The 26,599-nt window shown below is 40.4% G+C and overlaps 1 protein-coding gene and 1 pseudogene across 1 annotated transcript; one reads left to right on the forward strand and one right to left on the reverse strand.

Moving 5' to 3' along the window:
• The first annotated feature begins 1,702 nt into the window (after nt 1-1,702).
• LOC133367628 (vomeronasal type-2 receptor 26-like) lies at nt 1,703-20,000 on the forward strand. The gene is made up of 5 exons (XM_061591723.1): nt 1,703-1,962; nt 4,120-4,411; nt 7,812-8,039; nt 8,735-8,861; nt 19,099-20,000. The coding sequence occupies exons 1-5, from the start codon at nt 1,703-1,705 to the stop codon at nt 19,998-20,000; spliced, it is 1,809 nt and encodes a 602-aa protein (XP_061447707.1).
• On the reverse strand, nt 9,723-9,817 carry LOC133368125 (U6 spliceosomal RNA; annotated as a pseudogene).
• Nucleotides 20,001-26,599: the final 6,599 nt, after the last annotated feature.

The raw sequence follows: 26,599 nt of genomic DNA on the forward strand, positions 1-26,599 counted from the left end.
GTCGCCATAAGTCGGGATCAACTTGAAGGCATTTTCAATTTTCAAATTTCAAATTTCCAACACTTATTATCCTTAAAGAAGAAAATAATATATCTGTGATTCAGGGAAGAGGAACCAAGACAGAGGTGCTGTGGGTTGGTTGTTCCCAAGTTTGCATAATTGGTCAATTACCTGCTTTGGATGAGGTCATACCCTCTCTCAAACAGTAGGTTCATAGTCTGGGGATGATTCTGCATCCATTGTTGGATGACCTTAATGGCTAAGAGTGCCTTTTACCAGCTTCAGCTGGTAAGACAGCTGTGGCCATTTCTGGCCCAGGATAGCTTGCCCATTGCTGTCTATTCACTGGTAACCTTCAGGTTGTATTACTATAATGCACTCTATGTGGGGCTGTCCTTAAAATTGGTCCAAGCTGCAGCTGGTGGAAAATGTAGTGCCACGACTGCTCACTGTGGCAGGGTATTGCCAACATGTTACCCTGCTACTGAAAGAATTGCACTGGCTGCCTATTAGCTACCAGGCCAAGTTCAGGGTCCTAGTTTTGGTGTACAAAGCCTTATACAGCTTGGGACCAGGATACCTGAAAGATTGTCTTACCTCTTATGTATCCAGTTGATCATTGTTCTTTGCAGGTTAGGGCCTCCTACGTTTACCATCTTTTTTATCTTATTTATTTATTTATTTGATTTATATCCTGCCATTCCACACAACATAGGAAGTGGACCTTTAAGGTTGTGGCACTCACACTTTGGAATTCCCTTCCCTTAAATATTGGACAGGCACCATCTCTGTTATCTTTCTGGTACCTCTTGAAGACCTTTCAACAAGCCTTTTAAGTTGAGACTTTATCCCAGTCTGTGCCGGTGTTGGCTTTTTAAGATGTTTTAAAGTTGTTTTTAAAGATGTTTTTAAGATATTTTGTTTTAATATGTTTTTAATGTGTTTTGGTTTTATATATTATAAAATATTTTGTTTTTAAGATGTTTTAAAATGTTTTTACTGTTTTTGTTTGCCACCCTGGGCTTCTTCTGGTAGTGGGGGAGGGATGTAGATTGATAGATGATGGATAGAGGGATAGACAATAGAGGGATAGATGGATAGAAACTTTTAATATATTTGACTTGCATGATGCAACTTCAAAAGTCAACAACACACAGGGGAAATGATAATCATATCTATCAGCATCAAATTACTGGTTTACAGAATTGTCACCCAAAGTAAGTTCAAAAATAAGCATCTGGAAAAAACAGTATAAAACTCTTTTATTCTTCAGAACTGGATCTAGGTATAGGTAGGGCTCTGTCATTCTTGTTTCATAATCTCTCCTTTATATATTAGAACCTACCTCCACCAGTTGATCTTTAAAACAAAACAAAACTTAAACTTACTCAGAAGATAAAGAGTTGGATACAGATAATTTATTAACTTGAATTTGGGTCCCACTGGGGGAAAAAATGGGAAAACTAAAGCCACACTGATTCCAGTGGAAGGTATGTTCAGCTAACTTATTCTGCATCCTACTCAAAGTGATTATTATGTTGAGGGGCACCGTTTGACAATATTCAATAGAAGACAAGGGTATTAGCACCCATATTACATATCAAGCCAAGTTGTAGATCATCATTACTGCAATATCATCCACCATTCAATTGGGACTGTAGCAACACTGATAAAAACTGCATGTAATTCTATAAACGGTAATATGGAAATCAGTGATTGGAGGGGAAGATTTATCAACAGGATTATGCTGGTGACAGTGTTGCTGTTAATACTGCTGGGCCATACTGTATGCAAGACACATTCTATTAACTGCAGCATACATGATGACCCCCTTCCTATTCCTCATGAATTTTACCAGCCAGGAGAACTTCTCATTGGTGAGATCGTTTCTCAAGTCTTCTTCCTCTATAATCTCCTCTCTTTCAAGGAACAGCCTGCACAGATTGTGATTGATGAACCTATGTAAGACATCTGTTTCTCTCTCATTTTGTAATATATTCAGTCCATAATTATTAGGAACAGGTTTTAAGTATTAAGGAATACTGTGTTTATTTTTCATGTGACAAAAGCAGCATGCTAGCAACAATTGGGCTCGTTAATACATACTTCTGTCTTCTACATTATATTATTGGGCACAAAGCATCAGTACATTTTCCCTCACAAATACCAATGAAATAAGTGGATCCTCTGTGTTTCTATTTTGCTTCTGCAGAATAACCTCACGGAGGATGATGCCTTTATTTATATATAATATTGTAAGGCTTCCAATTGTACTTTCCACTTTCAGTTTTCTCTGATTTTATTTCTTAATAGCAGAAAGCTGTGGCTAAATATGCCGACATGGTTTAATAATAATTCTTAGCAACCAGAATCAACTCAAATAAAAAATAACACAGGCAACAAACTTTTTTTTAAAAAAAGTATAAATAAGGATGTGACTGGGATTGATTTGAAAAGAACAGAAAACATACAAGCTGAACAAATGCCACACAACTCCCATCAAACATTTCTAAGAGATAGAACTTAGAGAACATTTCTGCATCTTAAGACTTCAACTCTTCCAAGCACTGTGATTGGAGAGTGCTGGGTGGGGTGATAGCATTCTATCCTCTCTCCCTTTTTCCTCACTGTGGTGTTCTCCCTTATGGTGTTGCTCCATTCAGAGACACCCTATTTGGTTCATTGGAGACTCTTCTGACATACAGATCTGTTGGTTTGAGATCAGCTGACCCACTCTATAGAGATCTTTAGCTGCTTCAACTCGATTTGGATAGGATACAAATAGGCTTGAATTAGCCCTATTTGGTTTGCTTGTGATTTGTACACAGACAGTGCACAAACCAAGAAGGAGTGTCCCTAAATTTACTAGTGGATCTTTAATAATATGTTTGTGTTCTGTTCTTCTTTTATACTATATGTTACAGAATGTGCTAGAATGTGTTGAAAAATAAACAATTAAAAATAAAAAACGCACAGATTCCTTAAATATGGTCTATTTAATTTAGTTATTATTTATTATTTTATTCACTTATCATATGATTTAAATCCCACCCTTCCTCTGAGCAGAAGCCTGGGTGGCAAACAAAAGCACTAAAAACACTTTAAAACATCATAAAATACATTAAAACAAAACATTTTTAAAAATATATTTTTAAAAATATTTCAAGAAATCTTTTTTTAAAAAATGGTCTAGTTGTTGCAGCTTTGCTTACCTGGAGCACAATCCAACTTGCATTCCATAGCTTTTTCCATAGTTGTTTTTTTAAGTAACATTTTTGAAGATGTTTCCTTTTAATGTTTTTTAAAGTTGTTTTTATGATGTTTTAATGTTTTTAGCGCTTTTGTTTGCTCCTGCTGGGAGGAAGGGCGGGATATAAATCAAATAATAATAATAATTCCCATCAGGCTGCGGGTAGTTGGATACGATGGACCTCGAATGAGCCAGCGGGGTCCTGGTTCAGCTGAGCTATACCGAGCTATGCCAGCATAAGTCTCTCATTGTGACTCAGCCAGAGATCTGCCAGAGAAGCTCAGCCTGATGTAAGGGCAGCAAGAGAAGCTTGCAGAAGGCCTGCAAAAGGAGTGTTTCAGGGTGTGTTGGAGGAGGGGCTGAGGTTAGGACTAACTCAATATCCAGGACCTGTTCAGGTCCCTCCTGTGGCCCTCTGTTGCAGCAGCCAGTGAAGGGGTGGAGAAGGAAAGATATTCTGTTTCCTTCCGCGACACCCTTCTGGCACAGCCAGCATCCTCTTCTCCAAGCAGCAGCTGCATGTGGCGGCCAATTCCACCAGCTCTGCCTCCACCAGCTTTGTTCCCACAGGCCTCCGGCAAGTCAGATTGCTTTGTTGGTTGGTATTGTTGAATACTGACAAAGGGAATGAGCCTAATAAATGCAGGGAACAATTTACAAGCCTGATTCCAAAACATTTCAAGCACTGAGCTCTTAAGTTCAGATAGTTCATTTTTTATTTTTATTTTTTGCTTTTAGTCTGTTTTCTTCTACGGTTAATAGTTTCATCTGAATCTTGAACACATGCAGATGAATGGTGAAGAGTGCAAATGCATTTTTGTTACTTCTGTCACTGCTGTTTTGTTTAACATCTGTATATTCCCTTACAGTTCAGTGCCAAAGAACTACCAGCACATTCTAGCCTTAGCATTTGCTGTAAAAGAGATAAATGAGAATCCTCAAATCTTATCAAACATCTCTCTGGGGTTCTACATCCTCAATAGCTACTACACTGCTAGGATGACCTACAAGGCCACCCTCAGCCTGCTTTCTGCACAACAGAGATTTGTTCCCAACTTCAAGTGTCAAAATCAGAACAAACTCATAGCTCTCATTGGAGGGTGTATTTCTGAGATCTCTGCCAATGTGGCCATTATTTCATCAATCCAGAAAACTCCCCAGGTAAGCTGGGTGCAGAGGGATATGGAGATTTCACAAATGTGGAATACCATCATGATTTCAGAAAAGTTGCCTGTAATATTTTAGGTGATAAACTGATTAGAATTATAGAATGGGCCTATAAGGCAATCAAGTCCAACGACCTGCTCCATGCAGGAATCCATGTAGCTGTCCAGTTGCCTCTTCAATGCCTCCAGTATTGGAGAACCCATCACCTCCATAGGTAATTGATTCCATTGTCATACCGCTCTAACAGTTAAGAAGTTTCTCCTGATGTTCAGTTGAAATCTGGCTTCCTGTAACTTGAGCCCATTATCCCATGTCCAGCATTCTGGGACAATTGAGAAGAGATCCTGGCCCTCCTCTGTGTGGCAACCTTTTGAATAGTCAAGTAGTTAAATGTGGGCTAAATTAAAATACAATCAGGTGTATTCACAGCTCATTGATAAAGTACTAAAATATTTCTGTTCAATGAGATCTAATAAAACCTGAGGGAGATTTGGAGTGAGGTGTCCAAAGGTTGTGTCCTGGTCTAGGTATTATGCAACATTGTTAACAATGACTTTGATCAGGGGTTAGAAACTGTCAGAATCCCACAGCTTGGCACAGACACTGGGGGTAAGTTTCTGAAGAAAAAGCTCTGGGACCTATCAGAGGATGCCTATGCAAATCTGCAAAAATCTGAAATAATCTCAGGGCAACCTGATGTGCCACATCAGACGGGATAACTCAGCAGTTAACTACATAACCCATCTGACAAAATCCAAGCCCTGTCTTGATCCCTGATTCTCTTCCTTCATTCCCTGTACATCAAGAGTGAGGGTGGCAGTGGATGACTCAATGGGCTGCCATAAACCACTCTTGGTGTGCTCATTTGGCTGCAGGAAGGCTCTGTTGCAAATGGTCTCCTATGGAGGAAAGTTCTACTTGGGAGCAAGGAGTATATCCGGCTGCAAAATAAATAAATAAATAAAAATAAAGCAGGTACCTCAGAAGAGGTGAAGCTTTATAGAGACTCAAGTCACTCTATCTCCTCTAGATCCTAGTGGCTTAAAAGGTCTGTACTAAGCTCCTTAATTTCCAGTTCAGTTGCCCAGCTCCAGCACTCATTGGCTCAATTCTGGCTATTACACAGGGAGATGGAAGTCAGGAACCGTTTTCCCTTGAGGGGACATTTCTGGGGGCACATGCCAGTGGTGAATGGGGCCAGAGGCAAAAGAGGAAAGATAAAGGGTTGTGACTCTTACTCTTGGGCACTCCATTGCATTCCAGCCGCATAATAAATTTACACACAGAGACAAAACAAATATGTCTACATCTATGCAGACCAGAGGTATCATCACAGTTGAAGGACACATTCCAGACAGATACAATTGCTTGAGCAGGGTCATTAAAGGATACGGCTTGCACAAAGGCATTGTGGCCTGGGGATGGATATAATCTTGGGAGATCCTCAAGGGATGGACAGAGACCCTGAAGACCCTGACACTGATGTAGGAGAGCATGAACTCTTTATCATATTTGTAGATGTCATAACACTGAGAGGCACAACTATCAGTGCAGAAGAGAGAAATAAAATTCAAAATGCCCCTCATGCAATGGAAAACTGTTAAAATGAAATCTGACAGAGCCAAATCCAACGTATTGCAGTTAGGCAAAACAATGATGCCCAAGTGCACAGCAATAGGATGTGGGTTATATGTATTGGCAGTAGTGCATGTGACATTGTTCTCAATATTTCAGTTGATCAAAACATAATGATGTGTGAGCTTTGTGATATGGCTATATAAAGGTAAATACCAATTTTAGGCTGAATTAAAACAACCCTACTTTCCAAGTTATCAGACCTTTTAATTCTACTTAATTTTTCACTAGTAAGACATCAAGAGAACTACTATGTCCAGTTCCTGGTGTCACACTTAAAGAAGGGTACAGACATATTGAAATGAGTCAGCAGGAGGACAGCAAATACAGTCCGAGTAGGGAGAACAGATCATAAAAGGAAAGGTTGAAAGAAAGGGATATGTTTAGTCCTCCAATGAGAATTTTAAGGGAAAACTTTATGGCCCTCTTCAAATACTTCAACAGCTGCCACATAGAAGAGAGCAAATTCTCCTTCCCTGCTGCCCCAGATGGCAGGGCTAGATTATGGTTCAACACTAGGAGTAAAAATACTTCAACAATGGAACAATGCAGCAGCCACTCTTATTTTGATTTTCCACAGAGCATTGGACCATATGGCCTGCAGGACCCGTTGAAACATACTGATTTAATGTTCTGTTCTGTTTAATAATCCATCTAATATATTTATACATTTTATTTCAGCTGACTTATGGATCATTTTTAACAGTACAAGGTGCCAAAATGCTATTCCCATGTTTGTACCAGATGGTCCCAAATGAAGCCCAACAGCACAAAGGTGTTGTGTGGTTACTTCAGCATTTTGGGTGGACTTGGGTTGGGCTCTTTGCCGTGGATGATGACAAAGGGAACATGTTCTTACAGACAATGGTGCCAATGCTTACCCAGAATGGCATCTGTTATGACTTCATAGTAAGAATACCAAAATGGAATTATGTGGATGAGATGGTAGACTGGTTTTTAAAGCACCTGGAAAGCTATATCATCATATTTGAGAGAAAAGCCAATGTGTTTTTTGTATATGGAGAACCTCCATCCTTTCAAGTTTTGAGAATGATGTTCTTTTCATTTCCCTTCTTGGAATTGCCACCTCTTGGTAAAGTGTGGATTGTTACATCCCATTGGGATTTTGCATCACACTCTATTCAAAAAAATTGGGATTTACAGACCTTCAATGGTTCCATATCCTTCACAGTTCATTCAAATCAGCCAGTAGGATTCCAAAAGTTTGTTCAGATGCTAAGACCTTTCTGGGCAAAAGGAGATGGGTTTGTACAGGACTTCTGGGAACAGGCATTCAGCTGTTCATTGAAAATGTCTAAGGGGCAGGATGAGGAAAAGAACACCTGCACTGGGAAAGAGAAGCTGGAGAGTCTTCCTGGGAGTGTTTTTGAAATGAGCATGACTGGCCACAGCTACAATGTCTACAATGCTGTCTATGCTGTGGCACATGCTTTGCATGCCATATACAAATTCAGCTACAAGCACAGAAGGTTGGCAGAAGGAGAGACACTGGCATTTCAGAAGGTGCAACCATGGCAGGTAATTACAAATGAATACTTAAGAAAAGACACACAGACTATCTTTTCTTCCAGAAATAAAGGAAATTCTATCTACTTGATACAATCCCACTGTTTGCAGTAGTTTTCACTTCCTTTCATTTTGTTCATTTTTTGTTACAAAATCATTAATTTAAGTATTAGCAGCCTTGTGAAGCTTGTGGAAATAGTGGTTTCTCTCCTCATATTTTCTTTGAATTTAGGTCCATCATTTTTTAAGGAGAATTTTATTCAACAACAGTGCTGGGGATTCAGTGTGCTTTGATGATAATGGAGAATTAGTTACAGGTTTTGATGTTACAAACTGGGTGATCTCCCCCAATGGCTCGGTGGTTAGGGTCAAAGTTGGAAAACTGGAACCTCAGGCTCTTTCAGGCAAACAATTAATCATTTCTGATGATCAAATTGTGTGGCATAAAAGCTTTAATCAGGTGAGATGTAGCTATAAGTCATTTGATGTTTTGTGACCAAATTTTGTTAATTCCAAAGCCATAGAAGGTGTCTAACAGTATTCCATCTCTAATTTTTGTAACAGATCTTTTATTTTTATTTCATGAACTTTCCCCTCCCACTCCTCCTGCTCCCCTCTCTCCCTTCTTTTCCTCTACTCTCCTCTCCCCCACCTCCTCCTCCATGGTCAGTTTTACCTATCCTAGCCATGATTGCACAGGAGTAAATCCCATTGAACTCAATAAGCATGCAAATGATCAGACTTGCCTTTTCCCTCCTTTCCCTCTCCGAGCTATGCGGGAAGTGGATTGGACTGTGAAAGACCAATCCAAATTGTGTTTGCATTCTGACAAATTTGTAGGACAGTACAATATCTCAGAGAGGAGATGAAAAACTCATAGCACAGTTCAAGGACATATTTTAGTAAGGCAAAGCACTTGAGGGGTGTGACCTGGGAAGAGTTGCCTAAGGGGCCTGAGATTCTTCACCCCAGATTTCAGGCTTGCCATATATTGTAGTAAATCAAAATCTGGTCTCTGGTTACTCTTCCTTTGCCTCACTTTGCAGCCTTTCAGGCCCTCAGCAAGTGAGTCTCCCTGCTTTTTGTGTGCTCCCTGAATTTCCATCTACACATTCTCATACTCTCTTATTGCTAATCTCTGATGAAACTGTCCAGGTGCTGCCCATTTCTGTGTGTAATGACAACTGCTATCCCGGCTACAGCAGGAAAAAGAAAGAGGGATTGAAATTTTGCTGCTATGATTGTGCTCCATGTCCAGAAGGGATGATCTCTAATTGGAAAGGTATGAGGCATAATGTAGAGATGTCAATAAATTTAATAATTTAACATCTTTCTTTGGCGAATTTGGATCACCTTGAATGGAAATCAAGGTGAGCTGTAATACATATTTTAAACAGAATCAGTCCACTAACAGGTTTTTTTTAAGAGTTCCAAAAATTGTGGGACTGGGTGACCTTATGTCCATCACTATCTCTCAATCTAACCAAGCTAGTAGGGTTGATGTAAGGGTCCCTTGCCAGGAAACATTCACAGTCATTGAGAAGCATTTTCCTACATCTTTGCCAAACTCTAAATTTGGAATCCCAATGAGACCTCAATGCACAGGTAGTCTCGGGTAGGCTGAAGATCCTTTTCCTAGTGGACCATCTGGAATTTAAAGTATATTGTCTTTTTTAATATTAAAGCTGCATTTAAATGAAATGCTGTCTTATTTCAATACTGTCTCTCTGCTCTGGAATTGTGTTAGCAATCAAGATAAGATTATAAATAATTTAAATAAATGATAAAGGGCTGTCAGGAAATATTTGCACTTTCTGTTTGTCCAGCACCAGACATGAGAACTTGGTCTGGAAAATTTGTTCCTCAAGGGCACTGAAGCCTGTAGTGATGCAGTCCCAGCCTTACAGTGTGTTTTCCACAGCCCAACAGCTCACCAAGTGTGGCTGCACCATAGATTTGTATAATGACATTGTGATAATAGTATTTATTTTCAACCCTGTTCCTAATCATCCCTAACATGGAATTCAACTTTTTCACAGCTGCTGCATGTTGCCTCAACATTTGCATTGAGCTATGCACTATGACCCCAACATCTATTTATGTCAGCTATCACCAGTTCACACTCTGAAAGAATCATGAGGTCAAAAGGCAATGACAGCAATAATTATATTATTAACAGCAGGCCATGCTAATCTTCTCTGTATCGTTCCAATTTTAGTATATGTGCTGCCGAAGCGAGGATTGTTCTTAAACTTTCGTACCGTTTGAAACTGCCTCCCTTTACAGTTTATTTTACGTATACGTTTTACGTTTTAAACGCATTGTATTTTGTTGGTTGTTTTAATGTCAATGTTTTGCAATGGTCGGTTGACTAAGCAATAAAGATTGTTGTTATTATTGACAGCAGGCATAAAAAAATAAGAATAAGTAATGGAAGCCAATTAGTACAGGTAGTATTAAAAAACACCATTGTGTTGTTTAGGGATGTATGAACATGCCTCGGTCCATTCTGATATTCATTTGCATTTTCATCTGGCATTTTCCATTGCTCTGCATCTTACATAACTGTGTGTCCCATTTCGTCGTCTACTGATGCAGAAATATACATATTTTAAGGTCTTTTAAAAGTAGCACACATTAAGACAAAGGCACACATATATCAGCTATCAACAGATATTTACAAATCAAATACCTTTCGTGTGTGTGTTACTTCAAAATTAATTAATTTCTGCAGGAGTAGCCCTGTTAGTCTTTTGCAAGAACAAATAACATCAGAGACAAGAAAAGCGGAAAGACACCTATATACATCAATGGATATGTAAATAACATATATTGAAAACCAACGGATACCTTTATTTACACATAATTTGAGTATGTAAAAAAAGGTCCTTGCAGATAACTAAGGCACATAAGTTTTCAGAGCAAGAGTCCATGCCACAGTGGGAGTTGAATGGATGTATTGAAATAAGTGTTCTGGATATTCAATTTTCAGTAGATGCCACTGACGTTCCTAGTGCTGATGCAGTCCAGAAGTGATAGTATTGAATGTCCTGATGAATTGTAATTCAGCTGTTCCTGTAGTTATCTCTCCTTGAAGTTCCTCTATTTCAGTATGGCCATGTTAAAATCAGTTACAGAGAATCCCATTGTTTTTTCCAATATTATCATTTTGGATAGCAGATTTGTGTTCATTCATTCTTTTACATAGTGACTTGCTTGTTTGTAGAATGCAGAAGGGCATTTTGGCCATAGGTAGGTGTGTCTATGTGTATACACACACACAAAACTCACGCATGCTGGACGATAAAGAGGTGAATGAACCTCTGATGATGATGACACTATTACGTCCTGTATTAGTGTTGCCAGAGTAACATGGGGACAGACTTGTCATCTGAGATCCCATAGAGTTTGGTCCCTGTGTTTATTTTGTCAATTATGTGGCCTGCTGTTGCTGGTGAGTAGCTGCCTTAGGGTGAGGGCTGCTCCAACAAGAGCAGAGGAAGATACAAAGTGATAAAACGTCTGGGAAGGCAGCCAACGTATATATCAACAAGGGAGCTCTTTATATGGCATGGCTTATAGCCCAAAACTCCTCTGGTGTTCTTCCAGCTGCTTGGACAGTTTGGACAATGTTACTCCCCCACTTGCATCACTTCCTTCTGGCAAGACCTTTCTTAAGGGCAGCCTCACAGACCATCTCAGTCACCAACTCTCTTCTCATCTTCACCAGACGGCAACTATTAATGACACTCTGGGTATTAATATTTAGGCCTCAGTTCTTCCCTTAGCTATTCTCACCAACCAGCTCCTCATTCCAACTATCACCAACTCCAACTGCTCTCTTTAATTTTTCTGTAACTTTAATGTCTCTCTGATTATTTGCTGAATAAAAGCAGAGAGAACCAGGAAAGTGAAACAAGGTCAACAAAACCCCTGTTTCCCCCCCATAATATTACCATTTTGAAATACAGTTGCAGTCGAGGGGCGAAATAAAACACAGAGACATCAGGTTGGGTTGAACAAGGGCCACTTTATTAAATTACAGCAAACAGAAAACCCAATTTAAAGTGACCTGCAGGGGGAAACCTAGGTGCGGGAACTGACTTTAAGCAAGTAGCTTGCCATACAGCTCTCGGGTGACCAGCCCCTGCTGGGGCAAGGGCAAGCCCATGTGCTTACCCCTTACCCCGGCCACACCTTGTAGGTGAGTAGGGGGGCCTTCCTACATCATCCCCACCCGGGGCCGGATAACCCTTGGGTAGATGAGATAAGTTGGCCCCAGAGGCAGCCCATATCCTGTCCTTGAGCCGGAAAAGCCCTGACAGACAGGCCTCCAAAAACGCCAATCACCTCCAAAGGTGCCTAAGGGGGCCACCTAGCTGTCCTTACCTATTTCTCCTCCTGCACCTTCCCGCACCAGTGTTACAGTGAGCTGCCCAGTAGGGCAGTAACCTTTAAATATGTCAATTAGCCGAATAGCCAAAATGACCTATTGATCACAACGCCCCCAAACCTGATCCCCTCCCACTTCCATAGTGTGGAGCAGGCAAAAATCCTGCCCGCCAACGAGGGTGGGTAGGATAAAAATTCCTACTTGGCCCCGAAGCGACCCCTAGGCACACCATAAAATAGGGAGGGCAGGGTGGGCATCGCACTGCAAAGAGGAAGGTAGGAGGGGCGGCTGGACTTAAATAGTCACAGAAGCCCCACCCCTCCATGCTGCACATCATGCATGCGTAATAAGGCACGACGCGTGACTTTGCCCCATACTAAGATGGAGGTGGCAGCTTCGCCCCCATCTGCAACCATGTCCTGCTCATCAGCTGCGCAGCGAGCGGGGTGTCTTTTTCTTTGGCATTAATTTATGGATAATAGTTAAAACAAAGAACAGAATAAATTTTCAGCATAGCACAAAAGCCTACTGAGTTACTGGCTAGGGTTGCCAGGTCTCCGGTTTTCTGCCGGAGTCTCAGAGAAAATGGGGCCATCTCCGGCCTCCGGCCATACGTCAGTCAAACTGGTGGATCTCCGGCTTTGTAGCGGCCCCCTCAGCCACGCATGCGTGAAGAGGGGGTGGCTATGGAGGCCAGGCTGGGCTGGCTCCTCCTTAGGCCCGGAGCCAGTTCCCCTGCTCCGGAAAGGAAAATAACTCTGGTGGCAGCTCAAACTTGGCAGCCCTGCAGAGCTGGCTCGCCCGGTGGAGAGAAGGCAGCGACTCGCGCCTGGATTCAGAGACCCCAATTGCTTTGGCTAGCGGAGCCCAAATGCACAGGAAACTGTTCAAGGTGAGGCTGCCTTGATTTAGGCTCTGGCTGCACACGCATCAGCTTTCTTCTCGCCTCTTGCCGCTACAAGTCAGCTGGGGCGGCTTTTTTCTCCCCGCACCTCAGCAGCCTCCTCATTGGCCCCAGCTGTAATGCCAGAGACTGCTGAGCCCCATCGCTGTTGGATGTGTAGATCGTGCACAGTGGATGACCCAGGAAGCAGGATAGAATAGTGACAGGCTAGATTCCGTTGAAAGCAATCAGCCAGACAAGCACTAGGTTTTAAGAGTCACTTTACTGACAAGAAAAGTTTCAGAACAAGATTTCAAGCTCTCTCTGCTAACAAACTATTTCCCCCACACTTGACTGGTGTCTGCTTGCCCACTATATACTGATAAGACAGCTGCCTGAGCCTTGGTTGCTTAGCAACATGTCCTTGGGTTTGGCACGAACACATCCAACTTTTGCTTCTTGTCCTTGTAGCTCACTTATGGAAATTTAACCTCTTCTGCTTCAGTTTAAAAGCTAACAAGCCCCCACCTAAATTTCCATATACTGCATGTTACATTTTCCACATTTTCATTTCTTTTCATTTCATTTACATTTTCATTTAACAGTTAACATTGCATTCACTTATACCATTTGCTCAACGTAATACATATTTCTTTTCATGTGTACATCAACATCAGTTATATTTTATTTATTTCAGCCTCACTTTTATTCACTTCCTTTTCATCCTTTTGTATTTACAGTTACATTTATTAGTCTTCATGTAACCCATCATCCCATCTTTTCCATTCACTAATGTCTAGACCTTTTATGGTGTTTATACAAAATCTTTCTGGTGGTATTCCTTTGGTAGTTCTCTCTGACCTACGTACTTTTACTTTTTCCTTTGTTTCCTCTGTTTCTTGTGTTTCCTCTGTTTCTTTACCAGAGCTATAACTTGTGGAGTCAGTTTCACTACTGCTGTCTTTTTCTTCTTGTTTTATTGGTATTGTGTCAGCCTGTTCTTGTGCATTATTAACCTCAGTGTGCCCCAAATCCACGTATGTTTTCTCTTCCCAATCCTGCTCTATTACTTGCACACTTCTGCTTAATACTACAGACCTTTGTTTTGGCATCCAGACCCTGTAATATGTGTTTTCAAATCCCAGCATGAACCCTTTGTCTGCTCTCTTTTGCAGCTTCCCTGGCCTTTTACTATTAGGAACGTGTACCCAGCATTTTGCACCAAACTGAATTAAATGTTGTAACCTGGGTTTTCTTTCATATAATTTCTCGTAAGGAGACATTCCGATAGCCTTATGGAATAATCTGTTCTGAATGTATGCAGCATAAAGAACACACTCTCCCCAAAAACCATTTTGCAAAAATGAATCACACAGCATTACTCTCATCGAGTCCTGAAGCAATCGATTCCAATGTTCGGCTACCCCATTCTGATACGGAGTAAATGGGGCTGTTAACTCTTGTTTAATCCCCTTTTTATCTTATTCAGTTAATGAGTGTCCAGTAAATTCTCCCCCTTGATCTGATCTCATTCGTTGTATAGTAATCCCATGCTGCACTTCAATCTTTGTTATAAACCGTTTCAGTTTCTCTGCAGCTTCGCTTTTAGCTTTCAGTAAATAAACAGTGCAGTACCTCGAAAAATCATCCACTATAGTCAAAAAATATTTTGCACTGCCCTGTGTGGGTTGTAATGGCCCTACTAAATCCACATGTATCAACTGATAAGGTGCATTCGTACTAGGCATAGGTTCAGTGTTCTTCGCTGCTACAACTGCTTTAGTTTGCTGACATATATTGCAGTCTACATATTTATACAACTTCTTAATGTAACATCATTACTGTTCTCAGTTGCTTTCACCACATTTTCATATCCTATATGCCCCAATTTCCTGTGCCATAAATGTACACAATTATTATGGGGTTTCTCATTGGCACACATGAGCACATGATTTGTTTGTTTCAAGTGTAAGTAGTACAAAGAATTACTTATCAGCCCTTTCATGATTACTTTGTCTCCCTTCATGACATCACATGAGCCTCTTTTGAACAATACATTAAACCCCATTTCACAGAGTTTCTTCACTGACATTATGTTACTCTCAATGTCTGGAACAAACAGCACATCTGTCATAATAGTATTAAAAACCGCCAGTTTCACTGTCCCTTTACCCTTTATATTTTTCTTAGTACCGTCAGCTAATATCACCTGGTCTTCTACATCACAAAATGTATGAAACAATGATTTATCTTTGATTATACTATGTGTAGAACCACTATCTAAAGCCCATAGATCATTACATTTATTTCCCTGCTCATTATTTATACTTTGCTTGTTTTGGCTAGCACAGATCACCTGTACAAATGGTTTTCTTCCTCTTTCTTTTCTTCTTGCTTCACAGTCCCTCTGTAGATGTTGTCTGGAACCACAAAAATAACATGCTTTTGTCCATACAGTCTTTCCTCTGTTTCTCTGTTGTTCAGCTTTCCCAAGTGTTTAGACTCAGTCTTTTCTTGCTTTGCCATTTCCTGCCTTCTTTGATATTCCTGCAAAAGCTTGCCCTCGATATAATCCATATTCAGGTTTGCATCTTGCATCACTTCCATCGAACTCACCATTGCATCCCAACTTGAATCCAGAGATGACAACACTATGTATACTTTCTGCATTTGAGAATGTTCCACTTCACGTTCTTCTAGTTCAGCAAATAGTCTATTCATTTCTAATAAATGCTCTGTCATAGTACTGTTCTCAGATAAGCACATCTGATACAATCTTCTCGCTAGATATATTTTACTACTAGCAGTCTTTTTCACATGAATATTTCTCAAAGTTTCCCAAGTTAACTTAGCTGTTGCTGCATCACGCACGTGCAGTAATTGAGAATCATCTATTGCAAGAATTATTAACGCCTTTGCCTTTTCATCCAGCCTTTTCCAATCAGCTGGAACCGGCACCACGGCGGGTGGGTCTTCCACGACAACATGCCAAACGTCTTCTTTCACTAGAAATGCCTGCATTCTCTGTTTCCAATTCGCATAGTTTTTCTGTGTCAGCCTTTCAAGAGGAATCCCAGCCGATAACGACACAGACATACTTTCACTTTCACGCCTTTCCGCCTTTGAAATCAGAGCTTCTCACCTTTGTCCTCCAGTCAGTTTTTCCCACGGCTCTCTCACAGCTTTCAGCTCAGCTTTCAGTTTAGCCGTCTATTGCTCTTCGCACGCCTGTCCTCTTTGCTCCTATGCTAGCTTTTCTCTGGACATCCGTATCAGTAACCATTGATGTAAACGTAAACCATCCTCTGCTACCACTTGTTGGATGTGTAGATCGTGCACAGTGGATGACCCAGGAAGCAGGATAGAATAGTGACAGGCTAGATTCCGTTGAAAGCAATCAGCCAGACAAGCACTAGGTTTTAAGAGTCACTTTACTGACAAGAAAAGTTTCAGAACAAGATTTCAAGCTCTCTCTGCTAACAAACTATTTTCCCCACACTTGACTGGTGTTTGCTTTCCCACTATATACTGATAAGACAGCTGCCTGAGCCTTGGTTGCTTAGCAACATGTCCTTGGGTTTGGCACGAACACCTCCAACTTTCGCTTCTTGTCCTTGTAGCTCACTTATGGAAATTTAACCTCTTCTGCTTCGGTTTAAAAGCTAACAATCGCGGCCGCTCACTGGCTCTTTGTGCGGAGGGAGGGAGAAGAATGAATATTCCTGGCCTGATGAAGTTTGTCAGGGGCGAGCTGGATTTGCAGGCTTAACAGTGCAATTCTCAGAGGTCTCACCCGTTGGGCTTACTCCCTCGTAAGTGTGCTTAGGACTGTACACACTATAAAGATGCATGCATTATGGAAATGTGATTTTTGGAGTTGCTACTGACATTTTTAATTCTTATCTCCCCCCCTATATGTTTTGTTTTGCACTGTAATTGCAATATACTTAGTGCTTTGGACACTAGAAGGGAGGGGTCAGAATTAAATTTCCCTACTGCATTATGGAGCAGAATGAAAAATTGATTATGTTTTGTCCAAAATGCTAAAGTGTTATGTGAGTGGCTTTGTGTGCGTTATTTATCACCCTAGCCCCACTTTTTGAAAATCTTGTCCAAACAATATGTAAGGACTGTTATTTTGTAATTACTCTCTGTGCACACTGGGGTATTTCTGGTGGTGGGGTTGCATCTTCAAGATCACTTAATGATGTGGATTGATTACAGCTTAATATGCCATAATCTCTGTTATACAAAAAAACTTTGGTATACAGTAAGATTTTTAAAATGCATTACTTGGACCTTTAGAGATATTCTTACTGCTGATCTGGGGGCTCTGATTCACAATAGGGCTAATTCAGATTTGTCTGCTTGTTGTATGTTGACTGCAAGATCTAGTGAGGGCTTGCATGGATGAATGAGGCATAACAGAATAGACCTATATTTATATTTTATTTATAAATGTTTGTATAGCTCTATGTTATTGAAAAACATCAAAATGGGTTTTTGTTGTTATGTGCCTTCAAGTCGATTATGACTTATGGCGACACTATGAATCAGTGACTTCCAAAAGCATCTGTCATGAACCACACTGTTCAGTTCTTGTAAGTTCAGGTCTGTGGCTTCCTTTATGGAATCAATCCATCTCTTGTTTGGCCTTCCTCTTTTTCTACTTCCTTCTGCTTTTCCAAGCATTATTATCTTTTCTAATGAATCATGTCTTCTCATTATGTGTCCAAAGTATGATAACCTCAGTTTCATCATTTTAGCTTCTAGTGACAGTTCTGGTTTAATTTGTTCTGACACCCAATTATTGGTCTGTTTTGCCTAGAATGCCCTCCCTTGTCCTTAACATGGCTGCAACCGTATCTACTCAGAAGGAAGTCCTATTGAGTTCTATGGGGCTTAGTTCCTTAATAAGCATGCTTATAGTTGCTGCCTTCAGGGGCATCCATCTGTGCCTTGTTGGTTGCATGATGGTTTGTTTTTTGCCCACTAATGGTAAAAGAGAATTCACATATTTGAAAGTGTGGCTGCAGTTGCTGTTCCCAAGCTGCTGCCTGTGAAGGTAGACCAAACCATATGTGTTTTCTCTCTGTCAATTATTACTCACTGGAATTGGATTGGCTGTCAAAGTGAGTTTATAGCACCCCACAGGGTAGACAGAAAGGGTAGAGAATCTTCTTTCTCTTACTCATTTCTCAGACCTCTTTCTGAAGTGAAGGGTCAAATCTGTACAGAAGTTTGGAGCAGCCATGTTAAAAGATAAGGGCAGGGCATTCCATGCAAGGGGTTGCCAACTCTGCATGGATATGGATGTCTTTGCAGAGGATCCCTAGTCAAGCTTTACTAACAGCACAATCCAAACTATATCTACTCAGAAGTCAGTCCTGTTGAGTTTTATGGGACTTAGTTCCTTAATAAGCATGTTTATAATTGCTGCCTTCAGGGGCATCCATCTGTGCTCCCATCTAACATCTCTGCAACACTAAGCTCCTTTCTTCCAGTAACGGCCTGGCCTGAGGGCACGTAAACCCTTCATGCCAGAAGCAAGTAAGATAGATTAAATGTTCCCTAAAGGTGTTGAACTGTGACCTGGGAGACCAGGGTTCGAATCCCCACACAGCCATGAAGCTCACTGGGTGACCTTGGGCCAGTCACTGCCTCTCAGACTTAGAGGAAGGCAATAATAAACCACCTCTCTCTGAATACTGCTTACCATGAAGACCCTATCTGGGATCAACTTGAAGGCAGTCCATTTCCATTTTGCATCACCCTAAGCTTGTGAGAAAGAATGACCTTGTCACTTCAGATGGACCTAGGAACACCCTATTTTAGGTAAGATTTCTATTTTAATCTACAGAGAATTTTTTTTTGAATGGTATGCTCCAAGCAACTGCGGTTGATACAATGTATCATGTTTAATGACATCACTAGGGCCTGCCCCATGACATCACTAGGGCCTGCCCCTGTGACATCACTAGGGCCCACCCCGTGACATCATTAGGGCCCACCCCGTGATGTCACTAGGGCCCGCCCCTATTTTCTCAGGTTTTTGGATGGCTCCGACCTGGCAACCCTATTATTGGCTCACATAAAGGCAGCTAGCACACTAATATAGAAAAGTTCAATACAGTCCACACACAAAATGTCACATTCACATGTTTCTTTATCTGATTCCTTTAAAAGTTGTTGGTCAACATCTGGAAATATTTAAACAGCTCTTCCTTTGTTTGTTTTTTCCAGACATGGATGCCTGTGTCAAATGTCCAGAAGACCAGCATCCCAACAAAGACCAAATCGAATGCATTCGCAAGGTTCCAAGCTACCTCTCCTACAATGAAAATCTAGGGATCATCTTAGCTGTCTTGGCAATTTCATTCTCTTTCATCACAACTTTAGTACTTGCAACTTTTATGAAATACAAGGACACTCCCATCGTCAAAGCCAACAACATGACCCTCACCTACATCCTCCTCATCTCCCTCCTCCTTTGCTTCCTCTGCTCCTTCCTCTTCATTGGGCAGCCTGGAAAGGTGACTTGCCTATTCCGGCAAATGGCTTTCAGCATTGTTTTTTCTGTGGCCCTTTCCAGCATTTTGGCAAAAACCATCATTGTGGTTCTAGCATTCATGGCGACCAAACCAGGGTCCAGGATGAGGAAATGGACGGGGAAAGGACTGGCAAATTGTATTGTCCTTTCCTGCTCCTTTATGCAAGCTGGCATTTGTACCCTTTGGTTAAGTACTTCCCCTCCATTCCCAGATAGGGATATGTTCTCACTGAATGGGGAAATCATACTAGAATGTAATGAGGGTTCAGCTGTGATGTTTTACTTTGTCTTAGTCTATATGGGTTCTTTGGCCATTGCGAGTTTCATTGTGGCTTTCCTTGCCAGGAAGTTACCCAACAGTTTCAATGAGGCCAGATTTATCACTTTCAGCATGTTGGTGTTTTGTAGCGTTTGGTTCACCTTTGTTCCCACCTATCTAAGCACCAAAGGAAAATACATGGTAGCTGTGGAGATCTTTGCCATTTTGTCATCCAGTGCTGGATTACTGGGTTGCATCTTTTTCCCTAAATGCTACATCATAGTGCTTAGGCCTGAGCTTAACAACAGGGAGCAACTAATCAGCAGAAAAGTATGAAAGAATATGTCTTATATTCAGCTAAATCTGACTAAGAATAAGAATTCAATCATACTTGCTTATGCAAATATCCCTACTCAAATTTCTGTAAGCAGGGTTTGGCTGGAAACATCCCATTTCAATTTAGCCCTAACTTTGGTTTGCTAACATACTTCCCATCTTACTTGAACTGAGACCCAACTCCTCCTTTGGGGGGCATGAATGGAGGGGACAAAAATGGGAGAGGGTGATGTGTCTTTCCCTTACTGAAATTAAGATGCTTCCAGCATCATAACATGATGATGATAATATATAAGAATCTCAAGGCAATGTATAATAAGAAACCAAGCAGATGTGTCCTTTTACATCCAGAATTGTGGGGTTTGGTGTCTAACTCCCATGATCACACAAATAAAATACAATTAAAATGTTGGTTATAAGCTGCTTGGGCCACAGACTTCTTTTTCCCCTTCTGTTATGCATATTGATTGTATTGCATAAACACCTTTGTTAACACAATATATTAATGCAAATAAATGGAGGAAAATATTTGGAAGATATCAGTTGAAGGAGATGGACCCATCAGCATGATGAAAACCGGATCTCAAATCCTTCCAGGTTGGTGTTATACTTTAATTTTGGGCCTTCATATTATGGCAAAAATGAATGGTTTTGAGGTTATGCCAAATATGAGTGCTGTTTAGATGAGCTTAACTCTGGTTCTGGAGAGGAACAACTTGGCTCTACTTGTCTAAGTGCCACATACTCCCAATTATCCCCCAAAGAAGAAAATAATAATTGTAGGATTCCACGAGGGGAATTCCTAGCAGTTTTCTCATGCACGATCCAACTTCAAACATCAACAGCATACTGGGGACATGTAATCATCCCTATCATTGTTACTGATTTCCAAGCTATTGCACATAGATATCTAGAACCCATTAGCAAGATCAACAATCAACATTTTAAAAAGAGCTATAAAACCCTCCTGTTTTTCAGAACTGGATCTAGGGATAGACAGGGCTTCGTCAGTCTCTTGTATGATTATTCCCCCTTTATATCTTGAGGTATATAGTATCAAAAGTTGATTCTGCCATGGTTTTTAACCAAAACAAATAAATGCATCATGACTATCCCTGCTCCTCAGACTTTCTTTTTGTCCAGTGAATCTTTCCATTCCCAGATTCTGACTCTGAATAGTAGGACCTCAGAGACTTGGTATTAATTGACACACACAGACTCAAACTGCTTCTCCATAATTTACCTTATATTCTTTTGGAATGACTGGTTTGCACATTGTAATCCCTCACCCCTCGCCCCCTTTGCACATTAAGGCGTTGCTACATTTTCATTTTTCCCCATTAGAGGATAAAGTGAAGAGAGAAATGATTCAATCCAGTATGTGTTGAATTTAGGTCTTTTTAAATCCAACAGGCAATTTATAAGAAATCAAGCCCCACTGATGTCAGTGGGAGCTAAGTTCCACTCATTTAGCCTGCATCAAAAGAGAATACATAGTTCAGAGACACTGATGGAAAATGAGCCATTATTAACTACCTGTAGTGGTTCTCAAGTTACCTAAAAGGACAAGTTGTAAATCTGTGTAGCAACAGAATCATCAGCATTCAAGTGAAATTGTCATAATCCCAATAAATGCTATGTCTAATGCTGTAGAGGGAAACATGGGAATTTATATTTGGAGGAGATATTCTGCCAACATCATCATGCTGGTAATTGTGTTGCTACTTGTACTGCTGTGTCGTGCTGTATGCAAGACACATTCAATCAACTGCAGCATATATGATGATCTCTTCCCTATTCCTTATGAATTTATTGGCCAGGAGACCTTCTCACTGGTGAGATCGTTACTCAAGCATAACTATTTTTGGTGAGAAAAAATAGTCATGCCAGCATCATTTTGGCTTCTTAGCATATAGTTTCCCTTCTACATTAGATTTTTGGGGACAAAGCACTAGTAAACTTTCCAGCACAAGTATCATTGAAATATATGGATCCTGAGCATCTCAATTAGGCTTGTACATATTAACCAAATGGAGGATTATTCCCATATTTAATTTTTGCCAGACCATTCCTTTTCCCCTCATCAATTTGTTACCTTTTGTCCTTGGCCTTCTCTTCCCCTTCCATTAACTGCCATTCTTCAGATCTTTTAAATCTTATTCCATCTTATTATATCTTAGAAATACAAACATGCCCATTTTTTGTATTAATTTTGATGCTGCACTTAAACTGTTTGCCACTATACGCTCCCAGATTACATACAGGCAAACTGAGGTTTAATACAGCAAATACAAGAGCCCACTATAAAATTGGACCCGCTAATGAGAGTATGGTTATATGTGCATTTTCAAAATACAATCTTGTCACCTCCTGTTCTTAAAACCTTTTTTTGAAGGTGCACAGGTACAAAACATTTATGCAAATTGTTCTACTACTACTACTACCACCTCTTCAGCAGCAGATTCCAGGGTGGATTACAACAGTTTAAAATTCAATATTCAAAACAATATGTAATTGTTTTTAATTTGTTTTTATATATGCACTTGCTTTATATAAGTTTTTTATATATTGTGAGATTGCTTTGACATGCTTCATAGGAAGTGATTCATAAATGAAATAAATAAATAATGCATTACATGGGTATATGTTTTCAAATATGTAATTTTTGAATTGGCCCTCAGGTACAATGCGAAGATCAGGCATACATCAGATATTACTTTTCAATGTATATAAGAGCATAGAAGGTTATAAGCCTGTACTTTGTACTTTGAACTTTCATTTGTTTCATTTCGTCACCATATCCTTGATGCCCTTTTATTACATTAATGTATCTCAGACTGCAGATTATATAAATGATTAATGATTGGTTGCTTCCCTGTCTTCATTTTATTATATATTTATTGTCTGATTTTAGCTGTTGGTAGAGAAACTCAGTGATAAGGATGTATTGAGTGAAGTAACAAGATTGTCACTGGAGACATGAAAAAAATGTATTCTACACCTCTCCTTAGCATTTCCTTAGAAAGCACAACATATCATGTACTTGCTGTTTGTTGTTGTTTTTAGGCGAAGAGAGAAAGTCTAATAACTGCATGGAGAAGTTTACTAACTAGTAGAATGCACCCAAAACATTTTGAGCATTTACACTCTTCAATTCAGATATTTTATATGTGTATTAATTTTATTATCTTTTAAGGTTTTAAACTATACCTCGATCCTGAAATCATGCAAATGGTTATGAAGAGTACAAACATGTTTTTATTATTTCTGTTTATTTAACAATGGCTAACATTCTTTACAGTTCAGTACCAAAGAACTGCCAGCGTATCCTGGCCTTAGCATTCACTATAAAAGAGATAAATTCACTAATAGGCAAAAAATTGGTCAATGTCATATGATGGTGAAGACAGCCTTTTGTGTTTCAAAATGGAGGTTATGCTCTATTTCTATTTTGTGTGCACTAACAGTTGAATCTGAAACTGCAGTTTGATGTAAAATCAGACTGATTACAATATGTTGCTACTTCAGCAATGACTCTAGCTGTTGGAAAAAAGAGGATGCGTGTTTTCAGCCTGCTATGTTTAAACCACTTCATTTAAGGCAAGGCGGGCACGGTCAATTAAAAACATAAAGCACACCTAGAATTTTGCTATAATATAATGATGTAAATTTTGCAAAGTGTTGCTGTACTTCACATATTCACAGAAATAGGAACAAAAGAAATAATTTCCTACAGGAAACTTCACAAAAATTGCACAGTAAATCAGACATATTTAAAGTGACCATCTGAACTATATCAACTGTTTTAATATTGTTGCTTCCTCCCTGCTAAAACAAGATCAGCACAGCACATGTCTTGATTCTATTATTTAGGTTGGTTGCAGGTGTTACCACCACTCACCATATGCTCAGAGGCATGTTACCAAATTCTTCCAAGCTACACAGGAATTGGATTGAATTGTGAAAGACCAACCCAAATTGTGTTTGCATTTTGACAAATATGTAGGGCAATACAATATCTCAGAGAGGAGGTCAGGTCTTCTGCTCCCCTGGTGCATTCACTATAGCTGCCCAATTTACCTGCTTTTTAAAGATTGATAGAAATATCTGTGGGCTATAGGTACATTCTTAAACCACAGGGTTTTTGTCTATTAGTGAATTTCTCTGCTTTTTAATCTGGGAGGTAAGAAATGGGATCCTGTGTAAACTTGCTGAGAATGGATTGATCATTTGCATACTTATTGAGTTCAGTGGGATTTACTCCCATGCAATCATGCTTGGTAAAACTGACTGGGGGCAGGGAGGGCTAGAGTGGGCAAGGGAGAAGGAAGAAGGAAGAGGGAAGGGGAGAAGGAAGGGAGACGAGAGGGGAAGGAGGGGAAAGGCAGGTACGATCATTTGCATGCTTATTGAGTTAAATGGCATTTACTCCTGTGCAATCATGGCTAGGATAAGTAAAACTGACCACGAAGAGGAGGAAGGGAAGGGGGAAGTGGAAGGAGGAGATTGGAAGGGGATGGGGAGGGAGTGGCAAAGGATGGGGGAGGGAGGGGATAGGAGGGAGGAGAAGGAAGAGTGGGTTCTATCATTTGCATACTTTTTGAGTTCAATGGGATTTATTACTGTGCAATCATGTTTGAAAACGGAAATGGACTGCCCTCAAGTCGATCCCGACTTATGGTGACCCTATGAATAGGGTTTTCATGGTAAACGGTATTCAGAGGTGGTTTTACCATTGCCTTCCTCTGAGGCTGAGAGGCAGTGACTGGCCGAAAGTCACCCAGTGAGCTTCATGGCTGTGTGGGGATTCGAACCCTGATCTCCCAGGTCGTAGTCCAACACTGACCTGGGGGAGGAGTAGTTAGAGTAGGGGGAGGGAAGGAGATTGGGTGGGTGGGCACTGGGCAGAAGGGAAGCCCCTTTCCTTTCTAAAAGGAAAACATTGCGAACAGTATCATTGCTTTCCAGTGATTTCCCCACCTTTTTATTCTACAGCAGTACATGTAGCCTCCCACCCAAATTTAAACCAAAGCTGTCACTGGCCACATCCACACCAGGCCTTCATTTCACTTAGATTGTAATCCCACAGATGACAATGACATTTATTCCTTTTTTAAGTGTGTACCAGTTTTGAAATGTACCTAACCATCTTGTACTTACTTACCTAGCAGTTACATCTGAACACAGTGTGGCTTACTTCTAAGTAAATATGCACAGGACTGGGCATTTATCATAGGATTTTGTGGCTGGTCCCAAGCTGAACAGGGGTTACTGGTGCTTTTAATGTGCATTCCTAAAAAATCACTAAGTCTGCAGTTCTAACCCCTCTTTCCTGGGTGTAAGCCCCATTGAATTCTATAGGACGTCTGTAAGCCATTTGTATGGACTCTGTGCCCTACCTTACAGATTTATTGTAGTGTAGTTTGAAGGAGTGGTTACAATGAAATAACTGCCCTGGTGAACCCTTTTTAAAAAAATCCAAAACCAGCATACTCATAGGAGCAATGTCATATGTCTACTGTACTCTCAAATTTTAAGATACCATTTATGAATGTGTTCATCTTACTGCTGCCCTCACCTTTCCAGGTCATCATAAAGCCATATGATGGCTATGAAATGGAGAACAGACTGTAGAGGGGGGACATTTTCTTGCCTGTAACCTTGAGGCACGTCTAGGTTTGGTGCATGATGCCTGAGCAGGAACAGTGAGGGGTGCAGGGAGATGAGCAAATCCTTAAGTGGTATCTAAGACAGGGGTAAGGAACCTGTGGTCCCCGATGATAAGAGAGAGCCAGTGTGGTATAGTGGTTAGAATGTCGATCTTGGACCTGGGAGACTAGGGTTGAAATTCCCACTTGCCCAAGAAGCTCACTGGGTGACCTTGGGCCAGTCAGTGTCTCTCAGCATAACCTAACTCACCAGGTTGTTGTGAGAATAAATGGGGGGGAGAGAACCATGTTTTTAAGCCCCCTTGAGGACCTTGAACAAAAAATTGGATTATTATTATTATTATTATTATTATTAATGATAATGATAATAATGATAATAATAATAATAAAGTCTGGGCATTGTGCCTCCAACTTAGTTAGTTAGAACTAGGTATATCTTTCCTATCTACTATGCATTTCTATAAAGTAGCTTTCTTATTTTTACTAAGTCTTAGTCTCAGTGATTTAAATGCAGGGCTAAAGCCTGCTTCTTAGGTAAATACACACACTGGCACACACAGCTCAGACCGTTGGGTTACTTTGCTCATGCCTATAACAAAATTAATGTGACAAACCGTATTTGGAAGTGATCTATAAAGAGCCATGTATCCATCAACTTGGTAAGTGTGAGCATTCCCTTGTTTGGGTCTTCCAATTATGACAAATGTCCATGACATGCGGTTGAACTTAATTCTAGTTCTGGTCAAATATGGGCCAATCAACTATGTAACACTTAGCCTTTAAAGACAAAAATAACACATTTACAATTGAGGGAAGAGGAAGCAAGATTGGTGGTTTCTGAGTTCAGATAATTGGTCAATGGCCTGCTTTGGATGGGATCATATTCCCTCTGAAAGAACAGGTTCATAGTCTGGGGGTGCTTCTGGATCC

Source organism: Rhineura floridana, chromosome 11 (genome assembly GCF_030035675.1).
Source record: "Rhineura floridana isolate rRhiFlo1 chromosome 11, rRhiFlo1.hap2, whole genome shotgun sequence".
Classification (NCBI taxonomy): Eukaryota; Metazoa; Chordata; class Lepidosauria; order Squamata; family Rhineuridae; genus Rhineura; species Rhineura floridana.

Bases quoted from the DNA above. Each gene is read 5' to 3' on its own strand.
- LOC133367628 (XM_061591723.1), top strand. From the start codon at position 1,703: ATGGAAATCAGTGATTGGAGGGGAAGATTTATCAACAGGATTATGCTG. The intron at 1,963-4,119 runs GTAAGACATCTG...ATTCCCTTACAG, and splicing joins ATTGTGATTGATGAACCTAT to TTCAGTGCCAAAGAACTACC. The intron at 8,862-19,098 runs GTATGAGGCATA...TGTTTTTTCCAG, and splicing joins GATGATCTCTAATTGGAAAG to ACATGGATGCCTGTGTCAAA.